This window comes from Stenella coeruleoalba (genome assembly GCF_951394435.1).
Source record: "Stenella coeruleoalba genome assembly, chromosome: 2".
Classification (NCBI taxonomy): Eukaryota; Metazoa; Chordata; class Mammalia; order Artiodactyla; family Delphinidae; genus Stenella; species Stenella coeruleoalba.
The window spans coordinates 177,220,726-177,234,319 of record NC_137147.1 but is presented as its reverse complement, the minus strand read 5'-3'; the positions used below and the strand labels follow the sequence as shown (position 1 = coordinate 177,234,319).

The 13,594-nt window shown below is 45.5% G+C and overlaps 1 protein-coding gene across 1 annotated transcript in view; it reads left to right on the top strand.

Annotated features, from left to right (window-relative positions):
• Positions 1-12,504, top strand: part of CUBN (cubilin) — a 263,561-nt gene extending 251,057 nt beyond the window's left edge. The window contains exons 62-67 of the mRNA XM_079913331.1: positions 3-208; positions 1,577-1,724; positions 2,635-2,816; positions 6,175-6,340; positions 8,056-8,291; positions 12,051-12,504. Of these exons, the coding sequence (XP_079769457.1) occupies positions 3-208; positions 1,577-1,724; positions 2,635-2,816; positions 6,175-6,340; positions 8,056-8,291; positions 12,051-12,158 (1,046 nt within the window). The 3' untranslated portion in view covers positions 12,159-12,504. The remainder of the gene's footprint in view (positions 1-2; positions 209-1,576; positions 1,725-2,634; positions 2,817-6,174; positions 6,341-8,055; positions 8,292-12,050) is intronic.
• Positions 12,505-13,594: the final 1,090 nt, after the last annotated feature.

The window sequence follows — 13,594 nt, the reverse complement described above, 5'->3', positions numbered from 1 at the left end:
AGTGCCTTGTGGCGGAACATATAATGCAACTTGGACCCCACAGAGTATTTCGTCACCCAATTCATCAGACCCAGCTGTCCCATTTTCCGCCTGTACTTGGGTCCTTGAAGCTCCTCTACATCAGCAGGTCATGATTGCTGTGTGGGCACTTGCGCTGCACTCACAAGACTGTGACCAGAACTACTTAGAGTTTCAGGACCCACCAGAGGTAACAATTGTAGGATGAATGACCGTCACATGTATGACCTTTTCACCAGTATTTGCAAAACACTTGAAGTAATGAGGGCATGACTACATAAGATCTCAGAGTTACTTCCAGCCTAATGTGGTTTTCAGCCATTTACAAAACCCTCTATTTATAGGCATTAAGAAACCTGAACTTGGTCTGTAGGTCATGTGCCTAAGAAACATCTGGGTGTCTTGGTAAAAGTGCCTGTGGCTGGGCCCACCCTCAGAGACCGGTTCCCCTACTTACGCCCATTAACCTGCATTTCTGATGAACTTCTCTGGTGTTCTGACAGCAGTGCTCCATGGAGAAGCACTTCTGCAGTCAATGGGATCTGTGTGTGGAATGAATTGAAAGGAACAGTTAAGAAGGCATTTGGTACCAGTCTAGTGGGACTATATTCATGGTTAAAAACATAGAGCAAAGCTCTGTTTGTTTAAAAAAAAAATGATGAGTCTGAATTGCCCATGGGGTTAGATGTTGAGGAGACTGTTGACCATAGCAGTGTGATGTCGACAGAATGCCTGAAGATCAGGGCGTCATCATCATGTGAGTAGGTAGTCGCTGTACGTGAGCAATCAGATTATTCCGGGAACGTGTGTAGAGGGAGGGCTCCTGAACTGAGGGTGACGCCTAGCGGGGGCTCCTGGGAACACCCGGGTTGTCTCTCTCCGGATCGAGGAGGTCATCCACTCCAGGTTTGCTAAGCGGCGGTGAAGCAGGGCCAGGAGCGGTGCTGGTTAGCCTTACAGAGTTCAGAACAATGGAGAAGCCCCAGTAGAACTGTGCTGAGCTCCTCCGACAGGCTGGATGCGCTCTGAGCAACGGCACAGGCCTTGGATAGGAAGCGGAGTGAGGGGGAAGGTCTTTTTTTTTTTCTTTTTTGTGGTACGTGGGCCTCTCACTGTTTTGGCCTCTCCCGTTGCGGAGCACAGGCTCCGGACGCGCAGGCTCAGCGGCCATGGCTCACGGGCCCAGCCGCTCCGCGGCATGTGGGATCCTCCCGGACCGGGGCACGAACCCGTGTCTCCTGCATCGGCAGGCGGACTCTCAACCACTGCGCCACCAGGGAAGCCCCGGGAAGGTCCTATTTTCAGTAGGCAGGCGTCCACCCCATGGTTTCAGCGGAAATGTGGCCCCCCTACCTCCCACCCACACCCCTCGAAGACTGCGAGACACCTGTAGATTCCAAGGCCAAGGTGAAGTCTTACTGCAGAGTGCATTAAGCTCTGTAACTGGTCTCCACGGCTGAATATTTAAGCCATATTTTTGTGTGCAATTTAATCTCTGCTGCGGCCTGTTCTCTTGTGTTACTAAATCCACCAGCCTTTGGCTTCCGTTTCATTTCAGAGTAATGGAAGTCCAGGAATTCGGTTCTGCGGCAGGAATGCTTCAGCTGTACCCACATTTTATTCTTCCATGAGCACCGCAATCGTCACTTTTAAATCGGAAGTTTTTAACATAAACTCTAGAGTGGGTTTTACCTATCAGATTGCAGGTGAGCTCTGGGGTTTCATCTTTTATTCAGAAAAACTGCCATTATTACAATTACAGCTAGAATTGACCCCCTGGAGTAAATTAAGGTTTGTTGACATAAACCACACCCACATGAGGTGTGGTTTACTAGAAGCCAGGCCCAATTTAGCAAATTACTAAGGTTGACTTCTGAAGAGGTGAAGCGAATAAAATATTAATTAAAGTGTCGAGAATGGCAGCATATCCTTCAAAGTTCATGTCATTAATTAAAAAGTATACCAGTTATTGTATTAATTCTTCACTTAACCATGTAGAAGAATCACTATACCTTAGAAAATTACTTTGGAAAAACCAAGGAGGCTTGAAAGAATTACTTGCTTCTGTCACTGAGACGTTTATTTCCAGAGAACACTTTATGTAATGTTCATTTCAAGCTTGATTAAAACCAAAGCTGCCTTTGATTAAAACAAACAAATGAAAACGCTCTGGGTATTTTTTTTACCAAACATGGTCAAGAACTGTAAGTTGCCAGTTCTATCAGAACAAATAATTCATCAAAGGATTTGAAGAGAAATCTTCATGCAAAACTGTCTTGGAGGTAGAGCCTTTATGCCCGAAGAGTCTAAATGTCATCAGAAAAGCATGGAGAATGCTAGAATGTTTGTCCTCACAGGAGAGGGTGCACATGTACTCATTTACTGTCTCACATGGGGGTGTTTTGTGTGAAGACACTGCACTGCATTTGCTCAGTGTGCCGTTCGCTGTAAGTCTTGGGATCTCAGTAATCTCAAAGGTAAATGAAGGGGCTAGGTTAGCTTCTTTTCTGAAGTTTGTTCCCATTTAATAAGCTCTTTGAATTATTCCTGTCAAGTTGAAGGAGCACTAAATACTGCGCGGCATACGTTAATTACGACTGTTGTCTTTCCTCTAAGATTGCAACCGAGAATATAAGAAGGCATTTGGCAACCTGAGGAGTCCCGGCTGGCCGGGCGGCTACAGCAGTAACGTGGACTGCACAGTTGTGCTCACAGCCCCTCATAACCACACCATCTCCCTCTTCTTTCACTCCTTTGACATCGAGGACTCAAGCGACTGCACATGTGATTTCTTGGAGGTAACATACATTTGAATATCATGTAAATAAATTATTTAGAAGATAATGGATCCCTTAAGATTTTTCTCGTTTTTCTCTGCTACTGCTAATCATATCCCTTCCTCATTTCATTAAGTTATTCATTATCCTTCCATTGCCTAAATACTTAGGCAATTGCCAACCATCTCCTAGGTCCAGACACCAGAAATCCAGGAGGGAACAAGACATATTCAGGGTCCCCCGGAGGCTCACACTTCCGTGGGAAAGACAGACAGGAAGTTGTCCATCCTGTTGACTATCAGAGCCAGCACGGTGAGGGGCACCTAATTAGTCTGGGAACAGAGAAGTTTTCTTAAAGGAGCTAATGTGTGAGTTGAGACCGGAAGTGAGGGAGGTCCAAGTGCAACGTGCTAGTTTTGGACACAGATGAGAACTCTGACTTAAGTGTGCCTGGTGTCGAGGTAAAAATGAAACTACGTGAGACTGAATAGTTGATTCCCCTGCTGGCCACAGTAAGTCTGGAGCAACTTCAGTGTTCTCTAATGAGAGTCTTTCCTTGACGCGCGTTGGGCAGAGGAAGGTAGAGTGGTCTGTTCCTTCCTCCCCATCTGGATGAAGAAGCACCTTTGCCGTTTGCCTGTCCCCCGCCCCACCGAGAGAGAACCCTCCTGTGTCTGGAACGCACTGCCCATATTTTGCCATAAAAACCCTCCAGCTCCCTCCAGCGTCCTTTGCAGACTCTGTTGGAAATGTGTTCACTCTTAGGAAATAAACGGAGGTGCCCTGTCAGGCTTGTATGTCCAAAGATGCTGAATCCCTCTGAAGTGAATTCACATCGAAACCTTAACCCAAGACGCCCGAAGTCGGCTTTGTTTCGTGTACCTGCGAAGCTTCCCGTAAGGTTTCCAAACAGCTTGTTTTCTCCTTTATGCCTGTTACAGAGTTTTGTTATCCTGGAAAGCTCCCCCTATAAAATTCGTCGAAGTCCTTTGTTAATGACTATTTGCAACCTCTAGTGCAGTAAGTACTCAGGAAGCTCATGCCTTTTCATGGGGGACCTCAGCCACAGTAGGAGACTGGGGAGGACACAGATGTACCAGAGAGGAAATGAGGGAGAGACAGGAGTGTTTCCGTCAGTCAGGTCATTAGACTCACACCTACGCACCTCACCCACCATGGAGTCTGAACAGTGGCGTGGAGCATAAAGCGGACACGAGGGGAGGGGTGGGATACGGAAGAATCAGCCTGACGGCCCCTAGTCACAGCGCAGCTACCCGTGGTTCGCCTCAAGCCTGAGTTGACCCTGATCAACTGGAGTTAACTTTTTTTTTCTGCGGTACGCGGGCCTCTCACTGCTGTGGCCTCTCCCGTTGCGGAGCACAGGCTCCGGACGCGCAGGCCCAGTGGCCATGGCTCACGGGCCCAGCCGCTCCGCGGCATGTGGGATCCCCCCGGACCAGGGCACGAACCCGCGTCCCCTGCATCGGCAGGCGGACTCCCAACCACTGCGCCACCGGGGAAGCCCGACTGGAGTTAACTTTGCCATTTGCCCCTGGATGCTGGGGAGCAAGGGCTGACTCTCCAGCCCCGAGGGGTGACAACTGCCCCCCTCCACCCCGCTGCCCCTCCTTATCTCATAGAAACGGGTCTGAAACTTCCTGTGCGATAAGCAAGGACAGGAGACTGCGACTCAGGCCTGTGAAGCACCGCTGTGTCTGGTTTTCGGCGGGAAGATTCCGGCACGGCTCATTGCAGCGTCAGCATTCCATTCATGTACACGGCGATGGGAACGGAAATTTCTCACTGAGGACTCTGACCGTATCATACCACGCGAACACCAAGCTCTGGACCCCATTTGGGATTTGCATTTGCCTTCACTTCCCCTTCCAGAGTCACCTGAAGTCCCAGAGGTGCCCTCTGCTCTCCTTGTCGCATTCCTCCTGTGCAGAGAGAAAGGAGAAGGACCAGCCATTAGCCCATCAGTGGGGATTAATGTCTCGCTTCTCCTCTCAGAGCACCAGCTTTCTAAAGAGGACCAGAGGAAGAAGACCCAAGGCCAAGGCTGTCGTGGGGCAGCTGGGCGTTCTCGACTACGGCAGCCCTCGCTGTCTGCCGACGGCTAACTGGCTCTTCCATCCACGGCAAGGCTACTTTGTGTAAACACTTAGCAGAATGACCCAAAAAGCACCAGAAAGGCATTTTCCTCTCCCACTGGCTACTCCATAGACCTAAAAGGAAACTCTCCAGGGAATTCCCCGGCGGTCCGATGGTTAGGACTCTGCACCTTCACTGCCAGGGCCTGGGTTTGATCCCCGATGAGGGAACTAAGATCCCACAAGCTGCGGGGCACGGCCGAAAAGAAAAGGGCTCTCTGCAGATCAGCACAACCCAACAAGACGACCCACCACACCTCTGAAGACACCGGGTGACTTAAGACAACCGGCAAGTAACCACATGTTAAACTATGGGATTAAAAAGGGACTGGAGGGACTTCCAAGATTTTAAATACATGTGTCAACATAGAGTCAGCCTCCATCCATGCGGAGCTGGTTCCAACCCTACGCTGCCTGGATCACGTGTCTGCAGTGCCCCACGAGAGTCCTCCTCCGAGTGGGGCTGTTTGGGAATGTGCAGCAGGAGCAGGGCTTGAGGACACACCGTGGCTGAATTCACAGTACGCTTACCTGCATTCACACACCAACACGTTTCCTGTTTTCACACGTGTCTACTCCATGCAGTGACTTAAAAAAAAAATCTATTCAGCTTCACAAATAGTTTTTAAAATAAATCCAAGAGTCAGAAATTTTAAAGACTGTTTGAATTATGTCCTTTTCCCATGTAGAAATTCCTTTCGTTTTGAACTTTGTCATACTTTGGACGTTGTTTTTTCATGATCCCTTTATGGCCAAGCAATTTTCAACGGGAGATAAAAACATAAATGCAGTATGATGAATAAAGTAGAACGGAGTTGACTGGAAACAAAGCAGATAATATTTTTCTCCCCCGACCCATCTTTTTAAAATTCACTTTAACTACCTTCTTCAAAGTGTCTCCCCAAGAAGAAAGATAAAACTAGTTTGTTATACACCAGTCAACTAGCTGGTTATAGAAACATGCTGTCGTGTTTTAATTACTGGAGATTAACAGATATTTCTGAATCCAACTGTAAATGGTTTTTGATCTACAAATTGGTTTCTCTCCTTTGCAAGTGAAGGGGACTTCTGTGTGTATTAACCCTCCATTGAGTACATAAAAAGACAAAGTTTTCCCCAAAAAAGTGGTCATTCCAATTGTCTCACGTCTTAACGCATAGTGATGATAAATCAGAGAAGAAGGTACAATAGGTCTAAGTGTAATCATTAATGACTCGTTTTTAAAGGTAAGAAATGGAAGCGAGAGCACTTCGCCATTGCTGGGCACGTTCTGTGGGACTCTGTTGCCGAATCCCATTTTCTCCCAAAGCCATGAACTATACCTACGATTTAAGAGTGATAGTGCAACTTCCGGTCGTGGATATGAAATTATCTGGACCTCATCACCCTCTGGTAAGACCCTGGCGCTTTGTAAGGGAAAGTAATGCAGCTGAGAAAAACATACAGCGTCTAATAGAAGAAGACAGTTAAAGTGACCTTTTCCCCAATCTGTGTACTTGATTATTTTCCATTAAAAATAGAGATTTTTTTTAACACAAAGTATAGAGATTTAAAAAATGCTACTTTTATTCATTATTTCTATATATTAAAGGATATATATTTACATATAAAGCACAAATAAGGTACAAAGATTTTTAAGTTCCTTTATAAATTCTGATTTTGTCACTATTTTTAACGTTTGGTTTGATCATCAAGGTAGTCCTCTGAGGACTTTTTTTAAAGTTTGCCAGAAAGCCAAGTTATGAACACATACTTGCGTACGTATAAGCAGCTGTGTTCCTCGGAGGCCGTGTTTCATTTCTTGGCAGTCCTGGTGGTTAATGGCTTTTACAGGGCAGTAAGCACCTTCCTGCAGTTTTGGTTGGCTGTTTACCAATAAGTGAAGGAAATTTGTCATGTCAATGCACTTAACTCAAGAGAGAAGGGACCTCTTTATGAAATGTCCCCCCAAATATCTAAAATCTTTCAAAATAAGAATGATAAAAAGGACTCATTTATTTTATTTTATTTATTTTTTTTTTTTGCGGTAGGCGGGCCTCTCACTGTTGTGGCCTCTCCCGTCACGGAGCACAGGCTCCGGACGCACAGGCTCAGTGGCCATGGCTCATGGGCCCAGCCGCTCCGCGGCATGTGGGATCTTCCCGGACCGGGGCACGAACCCGCGTCCCCTGCATCGGCAGGCGGACTCTCAACCACTGTGCCACCAGGGAAGCCCAGGACTCATTTTAAATGTACTAGAGGACTAGAAGAGGATTCTATTAAGACAATTGTAGATAACGATTTCTTGGTACTGCCCCAAGTAAGAGATGATCTCTATGCCCTAATTTTACAGACAAGGAAATAAAACACCAAACTGATGCGTTGCCTAAAACGCACAGCTAGATCGTGGCAGAGGCAGGACTAAACCTCCAGTGGTCAGAAACCCACCCCAGTGCTTCTCAATTATGCTACGCAGTTTCTTCCTATGCGCAGGATATCTGGATGCCCATGGCTGTCTGGTCTAAATAACGATAGCTTTCCTGTGCAAATGAACGCATCGAACAAATTAGCACCAATGCTTAAAGGGCTTCGGCTTGTTAAGCATATCAATCTTGGAACTGTCAGTTGTCAGCCTGGTAAAGTCACTTTGAGAATCATTACTGCCAGAACCTTAAATAACACACCTCTTTCTTTGGTTCTTCCCCGGAATTTCCCTTTGAATTTTACTTCACCCATATCCTCATCATCTCGCTCACTGCCTCTGGGGAGCGCCACACCATCAGAAGCACCCGAGATCAACCTCACTCTCTCCTGCAGTTACTTTCCCAAGTCCTGGTTTTCCCGTCGTGCTCTCAACCCACTATTTTCAAAGCAAAGATCTGGAGGAAGCCCTTCCTAAGCCGTGAGAAGCGGGGAGGGATATTTGGTGGAGGTGGGAGCGGGGCAGGTAGTGAGGGGCTGGGGGTACAGCCCGCAGGAGGGACAGGAGAAGGGTTCCTGCCCCCGCTTTTCTTGCAGAGGGCCTCAGCACCTTGAGAGAACAACTGTCTCGTTGCCTTAAGTGCGCTAAAGCGCGCTGATGGCTTCTGCTTGGTTGACTGAAGCTTCGCGCACCTGTTTCCTCGCAGACTGCGGCGGGACGCTTTACGGAGACAGCGGCGCGGTCACCAGCCCTGGCTATCCCGGCACTTACCCAAACAACACTCACTGCGAATGGACCATCATTGCTCCTGCGGGAAGACCCGTCACCGTCAGCTTCTACTTTATCAGCATTGACGATCCCGGAGAATGCGTCCAGAACTACCTCCTGCTCTACGACGGCCCGGATGCTGACTCTCCATCGTCTGGACCGTATTGCGGCGCAGTGAGTAAAACAAACTTTTAAAAACTCCCAATTGTTACTTTTAAATAATGAAAGGAGCTTAAAAAGGCACCTTTAAAGGCAGACTCACGCAGTTAGAGAGTACACGGTACTTTTACAAATTCAGGTTTCTGACTTTCCTTTTTATTTTGGGAGCACGAGTGCCACCTAGTGGGCATTGAGTTAAATTAATAGTAATAGTTAACCAAACGACCAGTTAATCAAACTTGTGCATCAGAATCACCTATGCAGTTGTTTAGCATCACAGCCTTCCAGTCCCCACTCAACCTACAGAACCAAAATTTCTGGGGGAGTATCTGTGGCATGCTGTTTTTTGAAAGCTCCGTATGTGATTTCAATGCACCGCCCAGGGTTGACTATCCATGTTATTTATGCATGAATAGAACTACAGTGTTCCCTCCGCATCTGCAGGGGATTGGTTCTGTTGAGCCCCCACGGATACCAAATCCTCGATGCTCAAATCTCTTATAAAAACTGGCCTAGGGACTTCCCTGGTGGCGCAGTGGTTAAGAATCCGCCTGCCAGTGCAGGGGACCCGGGTTCGTGCCCCGGTCCGGGAAGATCCCACATGCCGCGGAGCGGCTGGGCCCGTGAGCCATGGCCGCTGAGCCTGCGCGTCCGGAGCCTGTGCTCCTCAACGGGAGAGGCCACAACAGTGAGAGGCCCGCGAACCACAAACAAACAAACAAACAAACAAACAAAAACTGGCCTATGGACTTCCCTGGGGGCGCTGTGGTTAAGAATCCGCCTGCCAGTCCAGGGGACCAGGGTTCGAGCCCTGGTCTGGGAAGATCCCATATGCTGTGGAGCAACTAAGCCCGTGCGCCACAACTACTGAGGCCGTGCTCTAGAGGCCGCAAGCCACAACTGCTGAGCCCACGTGCCACAGCTACTGAAGCCTGCACGCCTAGAGTCCGTGCTCCGCAACAAGAGAAGCCACCACAGTGAGAAGCCCACGCACAGCGATGAAGAGTAGTCCCCGCTCCCCGCAGCTAGAGAAAGCCCCACGCGCAGCAACGAAGACCCAACGCAGCCAAAAATAAAAATAAGTAAATTAAAAAAACCAAAACCTGGCCTAGTGCGGTGAATACAGTCAGTCCTCCGTATCTGCGGGTTCCGTATTCGTGGGTTGTGTATCTGCTGGATTCTGTGGTTGGCTGAATCCGCGATGTGGAACCTACTCTTACGGAGGGCTGACTGTATAGAAACTTTGGATGCCCCGCTCCATTTCGTTAACTTTTTGTTGAAAATTGTAGGAATTCTTTGAAGAAATGCACAGGGATATTAACAATTAGCCTGGGGACTAACAGTTTGTTTTTGTAAATCTCCACGTAATAGATCTTCCCTAAACATCAAGTTAGAATTCTGATGTTGACTCAGTACTGCTTACATCTGCCCTCAGTGCCCTCCCATTTTTATCTGCAAGTAGATGTTTACAGAGCTTTCATGTAAGGGAAATGTGACTACTGATAAGTTACCTGTTTCTTACCATTTTGCTCTTTACTCATTTGTGCTTTCTAATCAAACTGACAGAGAATTACATCTGCTGGAAATCGAGGGAGCTTTTAGAGTATAACTTACAGTTCGTAAAATTGATAAATGTTATTTTCAGAAATATCAAAAAATAGATAACATTTTTCTAAAACCCTGAGAATCCTCCCATATATTCTTCTAAACACTTTCTTTTCAATATGTTTTCCTATGCACAGGCACTTTATATTGTTTTGTGGTGTGTTTTTGTCCACTGACTGATACATCATTAACATCTTACCATACCATTAAACAAACTGGTATATCGTATTTAATCATTGGGTTGTTTTGTGTTCTGGGTGCAGCCTAATTTATTGAATGAATCTCCTCTGGTTTATAGAAAACCCTTCAATAAACTCTCTGGTAGCTCTGTCCTTATACACAGAGCTAATTTTGGGGGGAGGAATTTGCATCACCTGATCAGCAGATGCTGTCTTGCAGTTGTTCACAGGGGCCCACAGAAAAGAGACCCCAGTGAATGCATCCCATGCCAGATTTAGAAGCTGATTAAGTCTTAGACATTTAGTTGAAATTTGTAACAATTTCAAAAAGAGACATTTTCACAATACCATTACTATATGTCCGTATGACTTTTTTTTTTTTTTTTTTTTTTGGTTTTCAGTGACTTTCAAACATACAACCCCATTTGATCCCCTGGACTTTGCAGATAAGAGAAACTGAGGCACTGAGAGGACTTACTGCCATTGAAACCAATGTCACATAAATTCAAGTCTATAACTAGATATGTCAGTTTTTCTTAACTATTGGTGTTTACAATATTTTCCCAGTTTTAACTTTTATTTTATAAATGTAGACATAGTTTCGAGTGCAATTGTTTTACTTTTTAAAGATACCACTAAAAAAAAAAAAACAAAAAAGATACCACTGACTTCTTTAGCATTTCCAGTCGAGTGAAGGAAGTTTATTTACAGAATGATGGTGGGAGCTACTCCTTAGATGTCGAATCATACGGTGATTTGAAGATGTTTTCTTTTATGATAATTGTCATTGTTCACGGGCATTGCTCTCAGTTACAGAATCCGAACATCTAGAAACATGAAAGAATGGCAGGAAAATTAGGAGAATCAAACGGGAGTTTAAAACTTCTGTTATCTGCTCATACTAGTTTGTCAGCATAGAATACCAAGTAGAAATTTGGGAGCAGGTTGAAATGGAAGGAAAAAGTGCATGTGCACAGGAACGTACAATATTGTGTATCCCTTGATATCTCTCTTAGGAAAAAAAATCCCTCTGCTGCACTCACCTGAATAATTTACCGTCTTGGAAATAAGTCTGTTTTTTGATGACTCTTGGGTAGGACCAAGGCAGGGGACCCGAGCAGAACAGAGGAGCATGTCCCCAGACTGCAACCTTGACCCTGTGTGATGTGCTCTGTCTCCAGGACAATCCAACCTACTGTGCATGTTACTGACTTATTTGCTTCCTGCTTCACCTCCTCCCGTTAGGATGTAAGATTCGTGAGAACAGGACTGTTGGCGTGTTTGGTTCGTTTTTTATATTCCTAGTGCTAATAATAATACCCACAGCATGGAAATCTCTCAATCAATATTAAATGAATGATTTAGAAATGAGAGAAAACAGAGACCCATCTACCTCCCACCCCTTCTGCCCCCCCCACACACTGTTCCCCCAAAAGATATGAAAATCAACCCCAAAAGGAAAGTACAGATGTTAAGGGGGGAAAATAGTATATTTTACTCATATGCTCGTTTTAGTTGCAGATATAAGTTGTGTGTCCCTTCAGAAAAACGAAAATTTCAGTAAGAACTTGAATTGGAAATTGAATTTTTAGTGATGGTTTTATTGAGACATAATTCACATACCATAGAAATCATCTACTTAAAGGGTAAGATTCAAGAGTATTTAGTCAGTTCTCAGAGCTGTGTAGCTGCCGTCACCACAGAAGGCTTTAGAACCTTCTCGTTAGCCCAGGAGGAAACTCTGTGCCCACTTAGTCGCCCCCCATTTCTCCTCGTCACCTCCACCAGACCCAGCAACATTCTTTTGTAAAGTCTCTATGTCAATTCTTAGCAAGGTTACTCGTAGAAATGTATGCAGGTTTACTGTCAACTCTAGAAGGCTCCTTTATGTCATACTTCTTTACTACACCTGACCTTCTGGAGAAACCTTCAAATCTGTGAAATATATAATTTGTTACTTCTCTCTCTCTCTTTCTTTTTTCAATTTTAGGACACTGACATAGCTCCCTTTGTGGCCTCGTCACATCGTGTCTTCATAAAATTTCATGCGGAGTATGCAGCCCGACCGTCAGCAATCCAGTTAACCTGGGCCAGCTAACCGCAGGAGGCCGGGTCTGCTCAGCACTTTGGTTTTTCTGCAGGGCCTGGACCCTCAGACCTCACGCTGGACGGGATTCTGCCATCCTGATACCTGTCCCCCCTGCCTGTGCCACTGAGAATAATCTGAACTTCGTTTTTCATCAAAGCACATGTGGAATCAATATTTGTATACATTTTTTGCACGTAGAATGTAGCTTCTTTAATATTTTGAGCTGAAATTTTCTAGAATCCCTTAAAGGGGTGGAAATGATTACGGCTTATGTGCCGTACATTTTCAAAAGTTAATAAAATAGAAGTACCGTTTTCACTGTGAATGTACAATTGGGGATGATACACACTACTGAAATGCAAACAGTGATGCTGCGTTATTTTTTTAAACTCATTAAAATTTGTCTTTCACTGTGGGGTACGTGTAAAATTTCGAGTTGAATATTTCCATTTAAAAAAAGTACAGGAGTCCTTCAGCATAGGAACTCCGGAGCCAAGCTGCCTGCGTTTGAATTTTAGCCTTTCTAGCTAACTTCCTTAACTCTCTGTGCTGCAGTTTCCCTACGTACCGCTGTCGTCTGTTCGCAGTTTAACAACACGAGATGCGAAGTTATACATAGTTAAGCAATGCTTTGACCATGTTTTCTGCTGCCTTTAACCAGGAGACGTTAGGTTAAATATGCGAAGTTAAATCTTACTAAGAACATGGGGCCCATGAATGAAAGACGCTATCGAATGTGTAACTGCATCTTCCTGTACTACTCAAATGCCAGGGAAACGATCTCTGCACAGACTACAAGCCACATCAATGAGATATTCTCACCTTCGCTCTACCGTGGATGGATGCGTCAGCTTCATGGAGGACACTCTATTGGAAAGAACAGTGAACGCAATGAAGAGGCCATCAAACCCAAGCGTCTTGACAAAGCTGAAACAAGGGACTAAAGCCCTCAAGATGAAGTTTGATAGGAGTAGATATAAGACCTAGCTCTTTTAGCTAAAACTGAATCACAAAGTTACAGAATATGGAGAAAGTTGAACAGTAACCTATGAAATAGTTATTTTATCTGAAAGCAAGAGTAACACATGCAGCCGTCAACCAGTAAGAGATGATTTGACCTGTGGTTGCGTCATTAGAGTAACAGCGTCTACAAGAGTCCTTTTCAGAGACACATGATTCCTAGGAGGCCCATGAGAATATCTGGAAAGTGTATCTACCAAGATGAAGACAGCAGAGTCAATATTAGTATGTCATTTTTACACTAAAACCTGAAAACGGAAAATAAGAATATTTTCTCACATTCTGTAGGCCGTAAGTAGAATCTGAAAAACCGTGATATAAAATGAATGGTCTCGAGGTGGGGGTGAGGGGAGGTCTTACCTGGAAGCCAACGGAGCCCGGGAGTCGGGGAGCTGGGCTTCCACTCACCACATGCTCTTTCTACC